Genomic DNA, 21,321 nt, shown 5'->3' with positions numbered 1-21,321 from the left:
CAAAGTCTGGGCACCCCGGCTGGGGAACTAGCGTTAGGTGGCCCTCCAGCAGCTGCATAGATCTAGCCTGGCCACCCACCACGGGGGCATTAACACTGGCCCGAGTTCCTGCCGAGGAGCTCAAAGCTGCAGGCAGCTAGGTGGTCCACGTCTGTGCTAGTCTGGCCAGAAGGCATCCACTGCGAAGTGGGTGTGTGCCCGCCCAGGCTGGAGCATCTTGCAGCCTCGGCCAGTGTTCTGTGCATAACAGAGGATGGGCCCCACCCAGGCTGCACGGGGATCCCTGACCACTTCCTGTAAAGTGTGGGCTGGGGTAGAAAGGCCCCATGACTTCTGGAGCGGCAGGCTGTGCCAGTCACTCTGTGAGAGCCTTGTGCAGGTAGCGGGTCACCTGATAAAACGCCAGCCACTGGACAGGGCTGCTTTTCTCAGTCAGTCTGCCTTGCACTGGACAGTGACTTCCACCCCGTATGAGCTTCAAATGTTAATGGTACCATTCGGGGAGACGTGCTTCGCATGGTTCAGGAAAGCCCTGGTTCCTCTGTGGACAGCAGGACCACCTGTGGGCTAACAGTTGGGTGGCTCCTGGGAGGGAGGGAGGGCTTTGTTAGGAATTACCAGCACCACCACCATGGGTGGTGGGTACATCGTAGGAGCAGGGCCCTGCCGGCTTGTGTCTCGTGCCCCACCCACAGGCCATCACAGGGCTGCACCCCCTTTCCTGCTGCCCAGATGCTCTGTCCCATCTGCCGTCCCTGGACAGCCTCTTCGGTTTGTGGAGGGTGGGTGTTCTTATCACATAGAACGTGTGTGTCGGGCAGCTGACGGCCCAAGTGCAGGGAGGAAGTACCCAGGGCTGTGAGGGGCTGCAGGGCCACTGAATCCCAGACGTGTTAGAGGGCATCTGGGCCCAGCAGGTTTCAGGAGGAAAGAGGGTCCGGGGCCTCGGGGTGAGGGGCTGGATCCCCCCTCAGGCCGGGAGTGAGTAAAGCGCTCTTTATTGAGGGGTGAGCAGGAAAGGAGGACTCGTTCCAAAGCGGCAACTCCCCATGAAACATGTTGGCGTCTCTGGCCATTACGTCCCCTCGGCTGAGGTCCGGCAGAAGGGCCGAGTGCCAACTTCACGTCTCCCCCACGACCTGCACCTCGGCCACAGCACAGTCCTCCCGGCTGTCCCTGCCGGCCTCCCAGACCATCTGTGGGCAGAAGGCCCCACTGAACGAAGGGCTGTAGACCAGGGAGCGTGTGCGCAGAAAGCCGGGACCTGGCTGGGCCTGGGTCATGGGGGCTCCTGGCGTGCCTGACGCCTGGCAGCCCCCCAGAGAAGCGCCCTATGGGCTGGGCTGGGCTGTGGCTGCCTGGTGCCCAGACACCCGCAAGGACGTACCATCTTGTCGCCCTGGGAGCTGTCCCCGATGGGGTCCTTCACGCGGGGGATGGGCGGGAGGAGCCTGCGCATCACCGAGTACCTGGGGAGGGGAGACTGATGTGCTCCGAGTGCAAGATGGGGGCGCGTCATCGGGCCACGCACGTCCCCCACCTGCCACGGCCACCCGGGGGAGAGCTGGGGCTGGAACCCCTCCGGAGGGGCTTCTCTGCGCCCCCGCCCACCCCCCTCGGGGCCAGACAGGCAGGGACGAGCAATCAGGGTGCCAGAGACGCGGAGGTCTCGCGCAGGGCTGCATCTGGAGACCCCCTCCAGAGACCCACCTCTGGGTGGTGGCCCCACCGCCACGGCCACTCTCCCTCGCAACAACTCCCAGTGGAAGCACATGGTGGCGCCTCCACTCCTGAAACCAGCTGCCGTGGGTCAGGCCCCAGGGCCCGGCTCACCCACTAGACTGAGCGCGGGCTTTGGAAAGGGGCCCTGGCCGCAGCAGTGGCGGTCGGAAAAGGCCCTGATGGCCCTGTCCCTGGCCGGCTGCCCGCCGGGTGGGGGCAGGGTCCCCGAGCCACGTACCGAAGGATACGGAGGGTGGGGTCCGGGCAAGATGGGAAGCAGTGGGGACGTGTGTGTGGTACGCGCCGGCGAGCCTCGCTGCACCCCGCACCGGCGCCCCAGGGCAGGAAGGAGGGAGGGGGCCCCAGGATGCCGCCCTGGGGCCTGGGCTCCTGGTGTCCCCGGGGCTGCGGAGCCCGCGCGGCCGAAAGCAGGGCGGTGCACCCGGCTGGAGCGGCTGGAGGCAGGGGCTGCGTGTCACCCGCGCTGCCGAGGCGCAGGACGCCGGCCAAGGGACCCGGAGGCGACGCTTACCTCGTGCAGATCAGGAGCACGAGCCCCAGGGCCAGCAGTGTGACCAGCGCCAAAAGCGACGGGGCCAGCCAGGCGCGGCTCAGGGCCTCCTCCTCAGGGTCGCACTCTGGGGAGGAGGGTGGAGGGGCGCGTCGGGCACGGGCACGGCGGAGGCACCGCAGCGCGGGCCCGTCCAGCCGGGGACAGCGGCCATGGCGCGCCAGGCGGGCAGGCCCGCAGGAACCACCAGCTGAGCGCGGTCCCCACCTCGCGCCCCCTGCACCCGCGGCCGCCCTTGGAGAATCACCGGCCCTTTCCTGCTCAGCGCCGAGGGCTCGGGCCGCCCCACCCTGGAATTTACAGTGCCCATCATGAATTTTTTGCATGACTTGTGATTTTTAAAAAAAACGATTGCATTAAAGATTTATCTTGATGACTGAGAGTTTGGGCAACAGCGAGCTCCTCGAAGCCAAGCAGGGCAGGCAGCCCCAGGGTGGTGGGGGGCAGCTGGGGAATGAGTCCCACAGGGAAGGCAGTGTGAAAGGGGCCGAGGGAAGGTTCAGGTGGCCTCAGGGCCCTCGACCCAGGTGTCCTGAGAAAATGCACGTGTGTCTTAAGGTATCGGCAGCCTGCCAGAGTGATGGCCAGGAAGCCTGGAAGCTGGTCCCAGAGGGAAGCCGGGGGAGACAAGGCAAAGGGGACCTGGCATCTGCACACCCCTCCCCTCCCAGCACCCCCCAGGCCCACCAGAGGGGTTCCAAACCCCAGGGGCATATTGCTAGGAGTCTCTCCTATGCCCTGAGGACCTTGCTCAGAAAGGTCCCTAGGGCCTGCAGGGGATGCTTTTGGGCCTGGGGTACTTTAAGCCGGGTCTGCAGGAATCCCAAGCACCACCTGACCCCCAGGAGCTCAAAGGACTGGGTCACCCAGCTTACAATAACCCAGATGTGGCTCGGAGGGCCTGCAGCCCCGCAAGCGGGGAAGAAGGCCTGAAGCATCTCCCTCAGCCTTCAGGAGGAACTGCCCTGCCCACACCTGGATCCTGGACTTGCAGCCTCCAGAACCGGGAGATGGGGAGTGTTGAAGCTGCCCACTCTTGGCTGATCGTCAGTGCAGCCCTAGGAGTTAATAGCTCTGTATTACGGTTTTAACTAATTTTGTACCGACGTGGCTGGGCCGTGGTGGAGATTTGGTCAAACACCTGTCTGGATGTCGCTGTGAAGGTATTTTTTTAGATGAGATTAACATTTAAATTACTAGTCGTTGAGTCAAATGGATTGCCTTCATAGTGGGTGGGCCACATCCAACCAGTTGATGGCCTCAAGAGAAAAAGACTGCGGTCCTCCAAGGAAGAGGGAATTCTGTCTTCACACTCCAGTTACAACATCACCTCTTCCCTGGGTGTCCAGCTGCTTCGTGTACCCACCAGGTTTTGTGTTTGCCAGACCCCCAATTGCATTAACCAGTTCCTTAAAATGAATCTCTCTATCTGTCCCAAGTAGATAGAAGTATGGGGATAGCTATAGATGCTCATCTGTGGGTAAAACTGAAGCATATCCAGAATATCTTGCCTGTCTTTACAGCATATCCATACCAAATGGGCGTTCCTCAGGGGTGGAGAGGGGTAGTTCATCTCCATATCAGGGGGTAATTACCTGAGCAACCCAGGGCTCTTCTGAACCTGAGAGGCTGGGGGGAGGCTTCGCTTGCTTCTGCAGGAGCAGGAGGGAGGCAGCCCCCGGACTGCAGTTTGTAAGCAATAAACGGGCTTTAAATTTTATTTCTCCCTTTGACTGATTTTGGTTTTAGAGATATTTCTTACCCCATGATTTCCTCTCCTGGATTTCGCATCCTATTGGTTCTATTTCTCCAGAGAACCCTGAATTACAGGGGTCAGTACAGAAAGGCCCCTCCCTGCCTCTCGTGTCTTCCATATGAGCCATGGCAGGTGAACCTCAATGTCCCATGGGATGTGTCTGTCCAAAGGGGCGGCCATTCATCTGAGGGACACGTGGAGCCTGGCGTGGAGCAACGATTCTGGGAGGCAGCCCGGGGGGCCTGCTTGCGCTGCTATGTGGCCGTGACGCAGGCACCCTGCTCTCTGCAGCAGATACCTTTCAGCGTGTAATAGAGGGGCTTTGCAGATGTAGTCAAGTAAAGGTAAGGTCCTCAGGGACGAGGGTGGCCCTAAATGCAATGAGAGGTGTCCTCATCAGAGATGAAGAGGAGAGACACAGACACGGAGGAGAAGCCACGTGGAAACAGTGGCAGAGACTGGAGGGATGTGGCCACACGCCCAGGGCCTCCTGGAGCCCCAGAAGCTGGAAGAGGTAGGGAGAAAGAAGCCTCCCCCGGAGCCGGTGGGAGAGGAGTTTGTGGTACTCAGTTACAGATGCCCCAGGACACACACGCAAAGGGTCTCAGTCTGCTGACCAAGATTTCCTGCTCTGCCACCTCTGGACCAGACTGTTTCCGGGACCTGGGAGTGGGATCTGGCTTCAGAAAGTCAGGGGACGTAGCAGCTCTTCTCCTGGGCAAATCGTCAGGCCCACTGTCCACAGACAGCTCGGGGGATTCTTAGCCAGACAGTCTTGCTCTGTCCACCCTCTCCCTCCCCGCGGGGTCAGGACAAGATCACCCGTCACCTCTGAGCCCTCCTTGGGGACACACAAGTGGGGGGAGCCAAGCTCCCCTCCTTTGGTGTCAGAACACTGAGAGGTGGCGATGAAAAGCGGGTCCCAGCTGGTGGCCGGCGTGGGGCGATGCCTTCTTCCTGAGGGGCGGTGCCCAAGTGTCCCCCCCACCAGGAGAAGCAAGCGGTCCACTCACCAAAGCGCTGGGTGGCGCTCCACTCGCTCCAGACGTTCTGGAAGCCTCCCTGGGCTTGTAGCCTCACCGTGTAGATTCCGGGGTTGTAGAGCACAAAGGAATTTTCTGAGACCAGCTGTTTAAAGGAAAACAAAGAGGAAAAGGTCAGTGCTGGTGGGTGGGGAGTGAAGAAGGGTGCCCTGTAAGAGTGCAGTGTGTTCCCCCTAATTCCTCCGTGGGAGTCCCGAGCCTCAGGGCCTCAAGGCGGCCTTCTTTGCAAATAGGGTTGATGCAGGCATCATGAATTAGTTCAGAAGAGGTCAGATTGAGGGGTCCCTAACCCAGTAGGACTTGTGTCCTTATAAAAAGGGATATTCGGGCACAGACGCACAGGCAGAACACCATATGGATGCTGGAGGTACTAGGCAGTAAGCCCAGGGCCACCTGAGGCCCCCAGAAGTTGGAAGGGGCAGGAAGGAGTCCCCTCTTGCGTCTGCAGAGGATTGCAGAGCCCCGCCTAGACCATGGAGGCCCGCCCGGGTCTCAGACGTCTCGTCTCCAGACCTGGGGGAGGGTGAATTCCTGGGCCTAAGCTCCGAGTCTGCTCATGTGCCTCCACTGCCTCAGGGAGCTAAGACAGGCACCCCAAGATCTCTTCCAACCCACCCCACTCAGAAAGAGCACGAAGATGCCTGCTGCTCAGTGGGTCCGGGGCCTGGAGCCCCCTGCTTGCTTCTGCCCAGATGCTTGGTGTCCAAACAAAAATGTGCTTCTTGACCCCCAGAAGGTACATAAGGCATGGCCACCGCCAGCGACGCCAGGAACACTGGTGTTGCCTGTGGGGTCTCGTGCAGTGCATGGGGCGCTGCACAGTGTTGAATGGTGGCTGCCCAAGAAAGACGCATCCCCCCCGAACCTGGGAATGGCACCTTATTTGGAAACAGGATCTCTGTAGATGGGATTAAGTGCGGGGTCTGAGATGAAGTCATCATGGACAAGGGTGGCCCTAAACCCAGTGACAGGTGTCCTTCTAAGAGAAAGAAGGGACACCCAGACACAGAGGAGCAGCCACGTGGACACAGAGCTTCATCTCAGAGCCGTTTCCCATCTCTCGGTAGCTGCCTGAGACTGTTTTATGGGGAGTGCCGCCCGCTCACGGAGTCCGGCGCATGGGAACCGGATGGTCAGAAAGCTGAGCAGACCACACTCTGCACATGCAGGGGACACTCACGTTCTCCGTGTAGGGAGGATCTGAGCCCTGCGAGACAAAAGCAGAAAGAGGCATGTGCTGCCCTGGGGTCCTGGATCCCTGAGGAAAGGCCCTGACTTGTTTGAGTAGTTTTAAGGCACAGAAAATTGAGTACAAAATGATCAGTGCCTGAGTTTGAATAATAAATAGTATATATAAAAATAGTGCATATAAATACAAACTGAGTAGCAAATGTCGATTAACTAAAAAATAATCTTAAATAATACAATTATTACATATCAATGACAATTCCATAAAAACTGAGAAATGAATAAAAATAAAAGTAGTCGCCTTTTTTTGAGTAATTTTAGGTCTACAGAATCATTGAGTATAATCTCTAGTGGAGTATTAATAATAAACATAATACACAAGTTAAGTAAAGATAATAAATCTGAGTATAAAATGCCAGTTACCTCAAAAATATAGTTGGTGTTTTAAAAGTTAACAGACTGGATGCATTTTGTCTTTTGAGTTTACAGAAAAATTAAATATACACAGCAATTGAATATAAATAATGCATAAAAATAAACATAGTAAATAAGTGAATAACTGAGTATAAAATACCAATTAGCCCAAATACTTTGGTCACTGTCTTTTACCTTATAGATGTCAAGTTTTTTTGAGCAGTTTTAGGTCTGGAGAAAAATTGAGTAGTGTTGGTAACTGAACATCACAATAAACATAAACAATATACAAATAGATAAATAAAATTATATATATATATATATATATATATATATGTAGATTACTGACTAAAATTCCTCAACATACATGGTCTCTTTTAATGAATAGATCTTTTGAAACAGTTTTGGGTTCATAGAAAAATTTGCTATAAGTAATTATCAAGTATAAATAATACATAACTAAGTAAATATAACGAATAAATGTAAGTAAGTATAAAATACCAATTAGCCCACAAATACTTCACTGTTTTCTTTCAACCTATAAACTTTGATTTTGCATGAAGCAAACCACTCACTTGAAGAGCCTGGACAGATGTGTGCCCGGGAAGCCATGGCAACCATTTATTTCTGTCCCCCCAAGTTCCCTCACAGCCCGTGAGATGTCTGCCTGCCCCACCATGGCCCCAGACCCCTGGTGGGTCATGCACCCATTCACACTTTCTGTGCTTTCCTATAACCGGGCTCACGCAGCGTGCCTGTCGGTTCTACCTTGCTCATCCTTCTGTTGGGTTCTTCCAGTTTTTGACTATTTACAAGTAGCTGCCATGAACGTTCCGGAACCCGGTTCGCTGGGCTTCAGATTTAATTTCTCTTGGGTCCAGACCTAGCAGGGAACCTCTGGCTCTGACACGTTGGGGTTTCCCAAAGGGGCGTGGCCCCTTCCATTCCCACAGTTTCAGACCAGAGTTCCAGCCATGTCTCGGCCCCGCTGGCCCTCAGTTTCGCCAAGTTTGTCATTTTAACCTGTCCGACGGCACGAAGTGGCCTATTCTTGGGGTTTTCATTTGCATCTGCCTGATCACTAACTCTGTCCACCTCTTCATTGGTCGCTCACGTATCTTCTTTGGGGAAGTGACTGTTGCGATGTTTTGCCAATTTTTTAAATATCATTATTTGTCCTCTTAGCACTGATTTGGAAGCGTCCCCTATCCATCCTAAATATAGGTCTTCCCCAGGCATATGTGCTATGCAAGTATTTTCTACGCATTCACCACTTGCCTTTTCGACTTCCCGGGGCATCTTTTGAGCTGATCATTTAAGTTTTGCAAAAGCCATGTTTTTCTCACGGCTCACGTCTGTGTGTGTGTGTGTGTGTGTGTGTGTTTTATCTGTCCCCAGAGTCCCACAGGACAGATTCTAGACCTCAGAGGACCATCGCGGAGCAGGCGTTTACCTTTCGTATTTGAAGTTTATAGACAAATCTGTCATTGAAGTGACTTGCCATTTTCCACTCCATGACAGAAAGGGATTTATTACACCTTGCTGTGATGTTGGGGAGCCTCAGTCTCTCTAGAGGGGGGAAAACATGTTTGTGAGCGAAATACATCCAGATTTTCTTCCTGGAGATATGTTAAAATAGGCCTGCTGCCAGTTCAGGGGGAAAAAGAAGAGAAAGTCATTAAAGAAGACCCTCTCTGGGCCCAGGCTGCTGACAGGGCCCGGAGCAACACCGTTCTGTCCCCGTCCCCACAGCCCAGGCGCCGCAGGTTCCACTAGTCCCGGAAGAGGAAGCCTCCTGGGAGTGTGGGGCCTCTCTCCTTGCCCCCATGAGTTCTGCTCAGCACAGCCCACTCCCACCCCGCCAGGAGGGTCCCCACAGGCTCCCCCACCCTTGGCCGGGCTCTGGACACCAACAGGCAGTTTCTGCCCTGCTGCCACCCCACCTTATGTAGTGGCTCCCCTGAGACCCTCCTGCCCCCCACAGCTCTGACCACACTTGCTGGGAGCCCCCCCCCACAGCCCTAGGTGAGGGAGCGGACTATACCCACCCGTCCCTCTGGCTTTGGAGAGGGTGGCTCCCCACCCACAGGCTTGAAGGCTTCGGTCAACGTGTAACACGCACCGTAAGCAGAGCCTCAGGCGTGGCTCTTGGAGGCCAATGGCTCTGTGTGCAAGGAACAGCCAGGGCCAGAGGGGAACCACAAGCACTTCTAAAGAGCTCTGCAGTGGTGAACAGCGTGGAGCCCCCAGAAGGTATGGCCACTTCCAATCTCATGTACCTGTGCACAGGTCTTTGCAAGTGTAAATAAGTGCAGCGTCTGAGTTGATGTCCTGGGTGAGGGTGGCTCTCAACCCAGGGACAGGTGGCCTCACACGAGATGGAAGAGCAGAGCCACAGACACAGAGAAGCCACGGGGAGATGGAGGCAGAGACAGGAGGGACGTGGCCACATGCCCAGGGCCGCCTGCAGCCCCCCGTCACTGGCAGAGGCAGGAAGCAGCCTCCCCTGGGGCCTGTGCAGGGAGCAGGCCCTGCCCCGGCTGGACCTCAGAGGTCTGGGCTCCAGGGCTTGGGGAGGATGGATTTCTGATGTTTTGTGCCTGTGTTTGGGGTCATCTGTTATGGCTGCAGTTGGGAACTAAGAAAGCTCAGGACCTGATGTCCCAGTTTCCGTGGCAGCACCTGGCACCTTCTCAGCTCTACGCCCTCCACACCCGTTCCCAGCCCGTGCGCGCACAGAGGCATGTGTGACCAGTGTCCCTGCACACGGCCCCAGGCTTGGGTGGGGGCTCTCCTGACCCCACCTTGAAATCTGCTGGGAGCCAGCCACGGACGCCGTGCGGCCGGGGTGGGACCGTGCAGGGCTGCAGGCTGACAGCAAAGAGTGCCAGCTCGACTCGGGGGCCACAGCACCCCTGTGATGCGTGTTTTCCACCGTTTCCGTGTTTTTTGTGTTTTCACTGGCCTCGTGGGCTGTGTGCCTCCTGACTGCATGTGGGCCGCTGGGGGCACCCAGGGGTCGGGCAGCTTGAGGCTGTCAGTGCGGGGTAGGGGTCTCATTTAAGGAAAAGAGTAGGATGCTGCTCTGGAAGGTCGTTTTGTGCTACAAAAACCCATCGGTGTATGAACACAGAGACTTGAGGGGGCCGTGAGTGCAAGGACCCCAGCCTCACGGTCAGTCCACCCGACGGGGGCCACAAGGGGGTATGGAAATAACTGAGGGGCAGGCAGGTGACTCCCTGAGGCCCAGTGAGCGGGTGGCAGCTGCCTTGGGCCGAATGTGAGTGTCCCTCCTGAATCCACACGGGAAGCCCAACCCCCAGGGGGTGGCATGGGGAGGGGGCCTTTGGGAGGGATTAGGATTGGCTGATGTCACGAGGGCAGACCCCAGGGTGGGATTCACATCCTTATAGGAGACACTCCAGAGCTCAGTTGCTCCGTGTGAGGACACAGAGAGGGGGTGTCCCTCTGCAAACTAGGAGGAGACCCTCCCACCCCTCGCCAGGACCCCAGTTGGCCAGCACGAGATCAGACCTCCAGGACCATGATCAACAAAGGTCCGCTGTTTAAGCCACCCTGTGGGGTGTGGGCACAGCCACCCGAGGAAGGCCCAGCCTCTGAAACCCACGGGTGGGCCATCAGGTGCCCTGGGCCCCAACTCACCAGTTTCCATTAAGTCCACCCAGAGTTCTGAACAGGGGATGCTGGAGCCCCTGCTGGTGCCCTTTACCAGGAAGTGGAGCTCTTTGGGTAGCCCGGTGACATTGAAATAACAGCGGACGTGTGTGCCCCTCGGATCCTCTCCGTAATGTAGGCACTCCTGCTGCGCATACGTCCTGGGCAAGGAGGGCACATGCAGGAAGGAAGAGGTAGGAACGAGCGCCCCCTGCAGCCTGTGGAGGGAGGGCCGCCCTGGCCCGCTCAGACCCCAGAGCCCCACCTGGACCTCAGACGTCTGGTCTCCAGGGCTGGGGGCGGGTAATTTTCCCCCTGTCGGTGGACCTTTGTCATAAATGCCAAGGGCCCCTGCCCTGCACCCACACCTACTTCAGGTCCTCCATGTAGAGGCAGTACTGCACGTCATCCGGCGCCTCCGACCCCACCACCCAGTGGCATGTGAGGAAGTCCACGTCATGGACCCTGCAGTGCAGGTCTTGGGCGGCTGCTCTGGGGTTACCTTCTGGGTGTGCAAAGAGGAAGAGAGAAACCGGGTTCCTTTTAGAGCAACACGGAGATTTTGAGGCCCTTGTGTATTCCCAGGCAGATGTAAGGAAGTTCACATCCAAACTTAAGAACGAAAGGATGTCCAAATGGTGTAAAAATTGTAAAGTGCGGGAAATAGAGACACATCCTGTGTGTGCTTTCCAAACACCTTTTGAAACTGTGGGATGGTGTGTCCACCAGGACGCTGGTGTGCCCGTGCTCCAGATACGGTGCGTTCCCATCCCTGAGAGGACCTCTCTGAGAGGACTCCTTATGGCCTCACCCACCTCCCTCCCGCCCACCAGCATCCATCCTGCATTCCTCCGGTCGGTCACTTCCAGATCACAGCAGCGATGTCACTGTGTTGGCCCTCCGAGATTGTCTGTATTTATTTACTTTAATTCCACTCAGCAATGGACGGAGCACAAGCAGAAACCCAAAAGAGCATCGTCCACTCACCTTGCATAGGATACAAAATCGACGTTGAGAACAGCTGACCTGTGGTCATGGTGACAGTGACACTGTAGTTTGTCATCTCACAGGAGGGAACCATGTAGAACTGGCAGTAACGGTTGTTTTTTGCCTAAGACACATAGAGCAACTGATTAATTGCTGTGCAACATTTGCTTGGACCACACGGTGACCTGCTGCTGTCCTCTCTTCCCTGAGACATGACCTGTCACCTTTGAAAACCTGGTGCTGTTGTTCAATTCCAGCTTGTCTCTGCATAAACTCTGTGCACATGTGGCTCCGGAGAAACAAACATGGAAAAGGGAACAGAAACTCACCAGGGAACTTCGGGAAACACAAGGCTGGACAACCAAGTGGCCCCCGTCTTCATGAGAACAAACTGCCCTCCACCTACCTGCGAGGGGCAGGGGGCCCAGGCGGAAATGGCAACATGGACCAATCATCTGAAATAGTCTACAGTTTCTTCTACTTCTTCTGTACTTGGAAATTCTGTAGGTCTTTCCTACATTCGATTTATGTGGATGTATGCTGTGAAGTATGAATCCAACTTAACTTGGGCCCCTCTTTGAAACTGTGCTGGCCCTATTATCTCCACCAATTGGAAATATCACTTTAATCACACGTCACATCCCCCCAAATGCCTATTTCTGTGTCTGGATTGTTGCATGCCTTTAATTTACTGCAATTGGAGGAGACCCTGTTTATTCTCAAGGAACCGACAAGTGCTTCTTCATCACGAGATATGTGAATGATCCACATTCTCACCGCAACCTGCCCGGGGATGTTCTCAAGATCTCCGAACCCCAGGGACAATGCGGTAGGGGACCCGGCAGCGGTTGCCAACAGGAACAATGTCCAGAGCAGTTCTGTTCACCTGCACATGGTTCTCTACCTGTGGTACCTCTTCCTGTTTTCACACCTGCCCTCACCAGGGGATCCGTCTAGCACATCTCACAGAGGATGAACCCCAAGCTGCTGAGCCTGTAACTGACACCTTCCCCCTCCGACCCCATTTCCCTGCTAAGCCTTTGGGCTCAGCCCAGTGCTGAGGTCACAGAAAGAGCTGGGAATGTCTAGTGTACTGGAATGGGGATGATGGTTTACCTTTGTGATATGACCTGAATGTACGGCACACTCAATCTTGGAAACATTTCCATTGAGGTTCCAGGTCAGGGTTCTATTTCTTGGCTCCATCCTTAAGTTCATAATCGGTGATTCTGGATCTGAAATGTGTATAGGTCACAGTCAGGAGAGACACACAAGATGCTTCCACCAGTATCTCAGCGGGAGGCTTTCTGCCACCGGACTAGTGGACCTCCTTGGGAAGCGAGCTGTGCGTGGACACATTTGCCAGGGGCTGGCAGAGGGCATGCATCAAAAGTGCCCTAGGGACCCCATTAGCTTTCCCTCTTCATGATGGGAAAAATGCCAGCAAAGCAGATCACTTCTGACCTCCCTGTCGGTGTGAAACTTGGTGCAGCCAGATACCTCCCAGAATGTTATTTTCACTGACAGCAAACTGTAGCTTAGATATTTGTCTCAAAGACGCCCACACAGACTGCGATTCTGGAATAGTTTGCAAATCTCAACAGCATTTGTATTTTTTGCCCTACTTCATAAAACAGGATGTTTTTGCCATACATCATACGTAATGTACTTATTGTTACATGGTTCACGGACTGTGGGAGCACGTGTGCTGTTGGAAAACCTCCCACATAAATCCAGTTGAACAGTGTTCACATATAATCGAAGCAAATAAGCTCTTGCCTGGGGGCCACCAAGGAAAGGGGCCTCTATCTGCAGCCTGCAGGTGCCGCTGGATGACGACGAAGACGCCATGCAAGTGCACTTTGCCAATAACTCAGAGCTATAAAGATGCAACAGATACGACTTCAGGATTATCTGTGGCTCTCATTGAGAAGATTTAGAGGAAAGAATTATCAACTTTTATATATTTTATAAACTCTAAGTGTCATGACTAGTTAGTAAGGTCCACAGCTTTAGTTTGAGAGGTAAGACCAAATCATATGGATGTTTTGGTTTCTGGCATTACTTTCTCCTAATCTTAAAAAAAAAAAAAAAACTTGTGTAGGAAATTATTTTATAAGTTGAAAATGTAATTCTTAGTGGTTTCTTACACCTCAAAATGTACATTCTGTTTCCCCAAAACACTGCCAATATCATTAACACAGACATGATTGATAGAGTAGTAAATACAAATGTCAGCATATTTTTATTATACTATACACAGTTTTATTATAGCATATTTTAAAATAAACATATTTACATAACAGTTTTTTTTTAAATCTGGGATGCAGACACAACACTGCGTAGAGGGAAATTTATAGGGTTCAATATTAGCAAAGAAGCATTTAAATCTGATAATCTGTTTCCACACTAAGAAACTAGAGAAAGAAGAGCAGAGTAAATGTAAACAAAGGAAACTTCATTCAAGATCCCAAAAATAATAAAGGGGGAAAAAAAAGTCAATGAAACAGAAAATGGGAAAACAATATAAATTATGAAGTAAACCAAAAAGGTGGTTCTCTGTATGGATCAATATAACTGATAAACCCCGAGGTAAGCTGATCCAAAGAAAAGAAAAAAAAGGAAGAAAATGACTAATTTTCTTGGAATGGAATGAAAGGCAATGGTCCCATAGATGTTGAAAGAATAAAGGACAATTTGAACAACTGTATGTTCTATTCAACAATATACGAAACAAAATTCTTCAAGGATATTAAGAACTAGGAAACTGGAATAGCCTTACAAACATTAGAAGAATAGAATTTATAATGGAAAACTCTCCCACAAAGCAGCATAGGGCACAGATGATGTCGCTGGTGAATTCTATCCAAATTTAAGGAAGAAATAGTATCATGTTCACAAACTCCAAAAAAAAGGTCCCAGGAAACATCTTCTGACTGATCTTACAGGGTTTTACCATTATCCTAATGCCCAAATCAATATTGTGAAAAGTAAACTAGAGGCCAACATCCCTATCACCATAGACCCAAAATGCCTTTGCAAAAGATTAGTACATAAAACCCAGCAATGTGTAAAATGGGTACTAATACCTTATGACCCAAGAGATTTACTCTTGGCAAGCAAGGTTGTTTTAACCGTCAATGTAATTCACCTTATTAAAGGAAAACAATGAGCTTCTCAACAGCAGCACAAAAATATAACTGGCAAAATTTGACACCCCTTTGGGATTGAACGCTCAGCAAACTTTTTAATTTGGAGTGGAAGAAATTTTAATTTTGAATGGAAGAAACCTTCCTTATCCTGGTAAATGTATGAAATGCCTGTGAGTTAATTCAGACGCAGGGGTTAAAAGACTAACCCCTTTTCCTTAAGACTTGAACAAGACAGGATACCTGGTTTCAAAACTTCTCTTCCGACATGTCCTGTACCCAGGGCCCCTCTCCTGCAAATTACGCTTTAGGGGCCTTGGAGGAAAAAGGACGGACTTCAGAGGGCATGGAGTGCTGCCTCCAGCCTTCTGGTCCTTGAAGGCAAATCGCTTCCCACCTGTGGTCAGCGAACCCAGAGACCCCATGGGCCTGAAGGGACCACAGAGGTGGCAGGGACCTCTGCCCCAGGGCTATAGCTGGAACCTGGAGTAGAGCCCAGAAAATGCCCATACCTGAGGAGGGCAGCCTCAGACGGACAGAAACTCCTTCCTGCATCTCCCGGGCCCTCTCATCACTGGGTGAAACTAAAACATCAGACAAAAGCAACGTGTGGCACTCTCAGTCCTGACCCATAAACATACCATATTCTGGTTCTACAAACCCCTCCAAGGGCACAGCCACAGGGCCAGGACCCCGGCTCACCGAAATAAATATGTGGAACCTCCTGATAAGAGTTGAACTGTGTCTTCCTCAAATTCATGCTGGAGTCCTAATTCCCAGGACCTCCGAATGGGACCTTATTTGGAAATGGGGGTCATTGCAGAGGTAATTAGTTAATGTGCGGTCATCCTGAAATTGTGTGGAGCATAATCCAATATGGCTCATGTCCTTCTTCAGTCGGGGGGGAGTTTGGAGACAGACTCGCACACAGAGGAGAAGCCACACGGAGACAGATGCAGAGATGGGAGGGACCACCTGCAGCCCCAGAAGCTGGAAGAGGCAGGACGGGGCCTCCTCTGGCACCTCGAGGGAGCGTGGCCCTGCTTGCCTGGACCTCAGAGCCCTGCCTGGACCTCATCTGGTCTCCAGAGCTGAAGGAAGATGGATTCCTGATCATTTAAGCCCCCCAAACTCTGGTGTTCTGTTATGGCCGCCCAGCCGACCGAGGCAGCTGCCCCAGGGCACTCACACATCCTTGCCCGCCCACCACACACACCCACATGTGAATTCTGATACTGTTTGAGGAAGGAACCAACCTGATGGGTTGTGAAATAGTGGGGCTGTCACCGCAGCTGACACCATCGTGACTGATGCAATCCCCAAGCCTCGGCCGCAGGGTGGGTCTGCTCCAGGCCCTGCTCGGCCTGTGGCCTGCAGCTTGGCACACGGCCGGTGCCGGGGGACCGGGGACTGGCTTCCATGCAGACACCCGTGGGCCAGCACAGCCAGCTGGATGGGGAACAAGTGGTCTTCCGTGCCATTTAGGGGGTCTCCCCACCTTGGGGGCCCCCTCGGGAGATTCCCAGCTGCAGGTCCATCGGCACACACCTGTTGCCTGAGGTCAGTTGGACGCTGACAGTCCAGTGTGACCCCAGGCAGGTCAGAATCCAATCTCCACATCTCCATCGCATTATCAAATCTCACCGTCATGTATTGAGCTGTTTGATTATGCGCTGTCATCAGGGTCGGGAAGCATAGGAGCCGCACGGAAGGTGAGCGGACCCTAGTTGCCCGGCCGTCTTAAATCTCCATTTAAAGGTGAGGAAAACAGCATGGAATTGTTGCCCCAAACACTTTTCCTTTCAGGTTACTAAAGATCTCTTTTACTCTGGGAGATTTGACCTATAAATTTATTCACATTGAGTGCAAGACCCATAAACGGGCTTGGGTGGGTCTTTGAATCAGAGGCATCCCTTCTCTGACAGGCCACAGACTGTGGTCTCCATCATCGGCCATGGAAGGAAAGCCTCTGCCCATCCCAACGACTGTGTCCGAAAACACACTGGCTTTCCAGCAAGGGATGTGATGCCCAGGGGTCCGTAGGAGTGTTTGCTGGCACTCGGTGCCCTGTGGCTCTTAAAATCATGGGGCTTTGAGTGGCTCTGTAATCAGTGGGGCAACAACATTTGCTTGTCTGCCTCTCAGAGCTGGAGATGTCACCACTTTTCAGAACCCCTGTTATAGAACACCAGTCCTGCAGGCCAGGCGTCCAGGACAGAGCAAGTCCTTGGTACCCCCTGGCTTGTGGCTGTGCCTGTAGATTCAGGTGGCTTCTCCGTGAGTGTGTACCTGTGTCCACATTTCTCCTCCTAAGGACACCAGTCCTGTCAGACCACAGCCCACCCTAGTGACCTCATCTTACGTGGACCTTACTTCCAATAAGGCACATTCACGGCTTCTGGAAATTAGGACTTCAACGTAGTCACTGGGTGGGGACACAGTGCAGCTAATAACCAGGTCTTCCAGTGACTCCCCAGGAACTGGGTGATTCCCTCGAACACAATTCGCCACGAGCGTTAGAATACCGCACGTTGGGGAGTGATGGAGCCGAGTCCCGGAGCTGCCCACGCCCAGGGTCCTGAGCCCATCGGCCTCCATCCACGTCTGGCTGTGACCGCATGGAGGGGTCACGGTTCCTGGGAGCAGTCTGCATACCTCGTACAGCCTCTTGGGAACCCACACAGCCTCCACGTAAACCGTGGAACGTTAAGCCAACCCCCTGAGAGACCCAAGGGCACAGATATTTCTCCATCCCGGCTTACCCTGATTCGCGGGCAGCAGAGCGGAGACTGGAGCCAGAACCACGGACAGCCAAAGCCAGGCCATGGTGAGCGCAGGTCCCGTGGAGGAGGGCTGTGCTGGAAGAGAGGGGACTAAGCGCCAGGGCTGCGGCTTTGGGCATGAAAGGCCCAAGGGCGCTGGGTGCCTGGGGAGCACCGTGCTCAGACCCTGAGGAGCTCCTTCCCAGAGGGAAGGCTCAGGCATGTGTGCACGTGCAGGCATGCGTGTGCATGTGGGTATGTGAGCATGCATGCGTGTGTGTGCGCACATGTGTTTATATGCATCTCTGCGCGTGACTGTGTGCATATGCATGTCTCATATGAGTGTGTGCGTATGAGTGTCTGCGTGCGCCTACTGTGCATCTGCCTCCCAGTGTGTATGTTGCCCGGTGTTTGAAAAGCTCCTGCCCTGGGTTTTGGCTCCGGCCCCATCCCGAAGCCAGGAAAGTGCACGCCGGGCCCACCAGGAAACTTGTGACCACAAAGTGGTGGAAGGAAGTTTAATTAAAAGTATGAAATCAACACAGACCCAGTTTCCTGAACAGACCAAGTTACCGTAAGCGGCCTCGGTGGGGCCCCATCATCCAGCCCGGAGTTTTCCCAGACTCTCCACGAAACGCCCTCTGCAGGCCGGCTCTCCCGGACCTTCCCCAGGTGGCCGGTCCCCACTGGGGTCTCCTGACGGACCGACATTCCTCCCAGCCCAAGTCATCTTCTGCAAATAGCATAGGTGCCTTGGGGACCAAAGCTTGGTGCTGCCCCATAAGCAGGGGTCCCCACAGGGAAGCCTCAGACCCTCAACTGCCTTGAGGACACTCCCTTCACCAGAGACGCAGGCCTCTTGTATCCTCAGGACCCTTCGCGGAACATCCCACCTGGAGACGGGCGTCTTGTAATCAATTTGTAATGCAGGGATTGGGGTCTGGAGAGCAGGGCACGAGGCGCAAGGTTAAGGGCATGTCCACAGGTCGTCATGATAAATAACATTTCAGTGCAATGTTTATAAAGGGTGAAAGCAACAAATCCATGATGAGAAAAAGACAGAATTGGGAGCCAGGTTTCATGAGGACAGCCTGGGGCTTGTCTCCATTGCATGCAGACCAGCCCAGGTGCTCTGGAGGTGCCCCGGGGGGAGGGATGCCTGTTCTGGCTTCTGTGTGTTGGGGGGGGGTAGTCACTGTCCCATATGGCATCTGTCCTTGCTCAGAGATTAATGCCCTTTAAAGAACGCAGATGCGTGAAGCACATCAGGGTATCCTGTTCCAAATCATTAACAGAGGAGTGGGCCTGGGGAGGGAGGCTGGGCGGGGCCAGGGGAGCAGGGGCGGTGGGAGGTGGGCAGGGGCTCAGGAGCCTTGCAGCCTTGCCTGTGTGGGCGAGGGGACAGAGCCTTTGTGTGCCCCTGCAAGGGTGGGGAGATTGTGGTCAGAACGAGGCTCCCACGCTGAGGAGCCCCTCCCGGCCCCCACCCCCAGACTTGGAGGGGACCTAGTCCCGCCAACTTGTAAGACATACAAGGCTCCTGCGTGGTCCGGACTGCAGCGCTAAGAATTAAAAGACATACCCCGAGACACTGGGGTCTGCAGAGAGTCAAATGCCGTGGGTCCACATCAGGGGTGGGGAGCCCCCATTCTGATGGAGCCCATGGCCTGCCAGGGGAGAGGCCGGGGCTGCGTGCCTCACTGCTGGTGACTCCCCCTGTGGTCTGGCACCGTCGCCTGCAGGACCTCAGGGCTTCCAGGGCCCATGAGTGGGTATCCCGGGCAGAGGCCCAGAGGTCTGTTTTTAGAATGTGTTTGTTAACGAATACTTTTATTGAGATGAAATTCACACCTGTAAAATTTACCATCCTACAGTGAACGACACAGCTGCACTCAGCATGTTTGCCATGTCATGCAGCCACCCTGTCTAGTTCAAGGATGTCCGGACCCCCATCCCCACGAGGAGGCCTCCCCACCTCTCCCAGCCCCTCACAACCACAAATCCACATTCTGTCTGTGCATCTGCCTGTTCTGGGCATTTCATGTGAACGGATGCACCCCCGTGTGTCCCTGTGTGTCTGCCTCTCTCCCTGAGCATGGTGCGTTCAGGTCCACCTGCACTGTGTGCGTGTCAAGGCCCCCTTCTCTTCAGGGCTGAGTAATATTCCCAAGTGCGCATGGATCACACTGTATCCATCCACCCACTGATGGTTATTAAGCCCTCCAGGACATTGCAAGTCTCCCTGGGCTTTGAGAACCATGGATCCTGGGGTGGCAAGCCCCAAGGCTGCACTGCCTGTGGGGAGCAAGCCATCCCCCACCCTCAGACCACAACACTCCTATAGGAATAGCACCAGACCCTCGTGTGTGTGTGTGTGTGTGTGTGTGTGTATGCGTGCGCATGCATTTCCCAGATTCCACATTAACAGAGGTGAAAATGTGATAAAAGCTCATTTTACTCCTATATGTTATTTAACTCATCACTGACAACCTATTCCCCACCCAGCTGTGCCCACCGTAGGGATTAGTGACATGCTGTGCAACCTCATGCAGCCTAAGTGTGAACCCGGCATGCGTTGCCCATGGAGGGCACCTCTCAGCTGGACGGAGTCCCGTGCACATGTTGGGCACCTCTTGTGGGCCGTCTGCATCCTCCAGGAAAGCCCCTGAACCCACCTGCCCACCTCACTCTGCCCACCCTGATGTCAGGGTCTTACCTGGGTGAGGGCCGCGTCCTGCGTGAGGCTAACAGCCCCGCCTGGCTCTCTCGTGTCCGGCTGGGAGCCTCTCTGACCCCAGGCTCCTCTCTCTGTCTTCTCTTCCCAGCTGTGGTGGAGGAAGTATCCCCAAAGAGAAACCAAACCCTCTTTTTCCTATTCATTCAGCTTTTTATAGCGTCGGGTGGGGCCCCACCCCTAAAACCAAGACCCAGTGAGGGTTGGATGTAGCTTGTGACCTGTTCCGGGACCCTTATCTCTGTCCTCACTGCTTCAGGTCAGCAGGAGGACAGCCGCTCCGCCTTCCCTGGAATGGCCACCCTTTCTCTCAAAAGTGTAATTTTCCTGCTGCCGTTTCTGTTTGCTTGTTCCTCTTTGTTACAATCCTAATTCCTGCCCACCATCCGAACCGGGAAGGTCCACTTCCTGGTGGAGGGATGAATGGCCGGCTTCCCTTGGAAGTTGGAAAAGCCCCTCGTGCCCTTGGGGACACGGTGTGAACTTATGTCTCTGAGGAGGCAGCCGCCAGGCCACACTGGGTCCAGCCCATCCCCTGTAACGGGGCCGGCGGCCGTCTGCTGTGTCCACTGGCCCAGAGTCTCCTGAATGTCCCCTGCTCCCTTCCTGTCTCCTTCCTTCCTATTCATTCCCTAAAAGGCCAAATCAGAAAGGAAAAAAAAAAGCATGAAAAGTATGAAAGCCAAGTCTTCCGTGAAGGCTGTGGGGAGGCCCAGCGCGCTCCGTGCAGACCCTGAGGCTTGCAGAGCGGGGCGCTTGTCTGGAGGTGGGGTGACGGCAGGGCCAACAGTAGGCCGGGGGGCTGCCGTCTGCTCACCGGGGCCGGACCCCAGGTACCCCTCTGCCGGCAGCTGTAACCCCAGTGAAGACGTGGGGCTTAGACCCCAGAGGGTCTCTGGCCAAGGCGGGGCACAGGCACCCGCCCGAGAAATGGGAGGCGGCTTCCCATCTCTCTCCATGGAATCCCGTGGTACCGGCAGCGCCCTCTGACCAGCGCCCGTGCCCACCTGCTTGCGGGGAGCCTCCCAGGCATCTGCTCAGCCCGCTGGGCTGGAATATGAACCAACATCCAGTGGTGACTGGATTTCAAAAGACTGAAAAGCAAGACCTACAAACACACAGGGGCCCAGGGGAAAGAGCTTCCACGTGAGCATGAATCCAGGCCTGGATGTGCCCATGGGGACAGGTGGGGAACGGGAGTGGGTAGGTGGGGCAGGGGCAGGCACATCTGGGCAGGGGGACAGACCCAGAATAGGGCCCTTCGGACCACAGGAATCACCCTCCGCCAGAGCCCGAGGTCCAGGCGGGGCAGGGATGTAA

General features: G+C 54.4%; 1 protein-coding gene across 10 annotated transcripts; it reads right to left on the bottom strand.

Moving 5' to 3' along the window:
- Positions 1–83: 83 nt before the first annotated feature.
- Positions 84–21,026, bottom strand: LOC130678836 (interleukin-3 receptor subunit alpha-like). 10 transcript variants are annotated; one of them, XM_057496054.1, is made up of 13 exons: positions 19,984–21,026; positions 17,268–17,358; positions 12,473–12,591; positions 11,357–11,480; positions 10,742–10,874; positions 10,358–10,530; positions 8,148–8,263; positions 6,273–6,299; positions 5,063–5,177; positions 2,255–2,360; positions 1,961–2,177; positions 1,388–1,469; positions 84–1,196 (listed from the first exon to the last, which is right to left on the bottom strand). In XM_057496054.1, exons 2-13 carry the CDS (start codon positions 17,329–17,331, stop codon positions 796–798), a joined length of 1,677 nt encoding a protein of 558 aa, XP_057352037.1. In that variant the 5' UTR covers positions 17,332–17,358; positions 19,984–21,026; the 3' UTR covers positions 84–795. The 10 variants fall into 10 exon arrangements, 6 of the variants coding, with proteins under 6 accessions (XP_057352037.1, XP_057352036.1, XP_057352035.1 ...); XM_057496053.1 differs by having other exon boundaries at positions 17,268–17,363; positions 19,984–21,025; XM_057496052.1 differs by lacking the exons at positions 17,268–17,358; positions 19,984–21,026 and adding an exon at positions 15,762–17,247.
- Positions 21,027–21,321: the final 295 nt, after the last annotated feature.

Source organism: Manis pentadactyla, chromosome X (genome assembly GCF_030020395.1).
Source record: "Manis pentadactyla isolate mManPen7 chromosome X, mManPen7.hap1, whole genome shotgun sequence".
NCBI classification, from domain to species: domain Eukaryota; kingdom Metazoa; phylum Chordata; class Mammalia; order Pholidota; family Manidae; genus Manis; species Manis pentadactyla.
Note: the sequence above shows the minus strand (reverse complement) of the source record. Positions and strands in the feature narration are given on the sequence as shown.

Coding starts and splice junctions, on each gene's coding strand:
- LOC130678836 (XM_057496052.1), bottom strand. CDS start 16,185: ATGACAGCGCATAATCAAACAGCTCAATACATGACGGTGAGATTTGAT. Junction 12,592..15,761: donor ACTATTTCACAACCCATCAG/GTTGGTTCCTTC, acceptor TACACATTTCAG/ATCCAGAATCACCGATTATG. Junction 2,361..5,062: donor GAGCGCCACCCAGCGCTTTG/GTGAGTGGACCG, acceptor CCTCCTCCCCAG/AGTGCGACCCTGAGGAGGAG.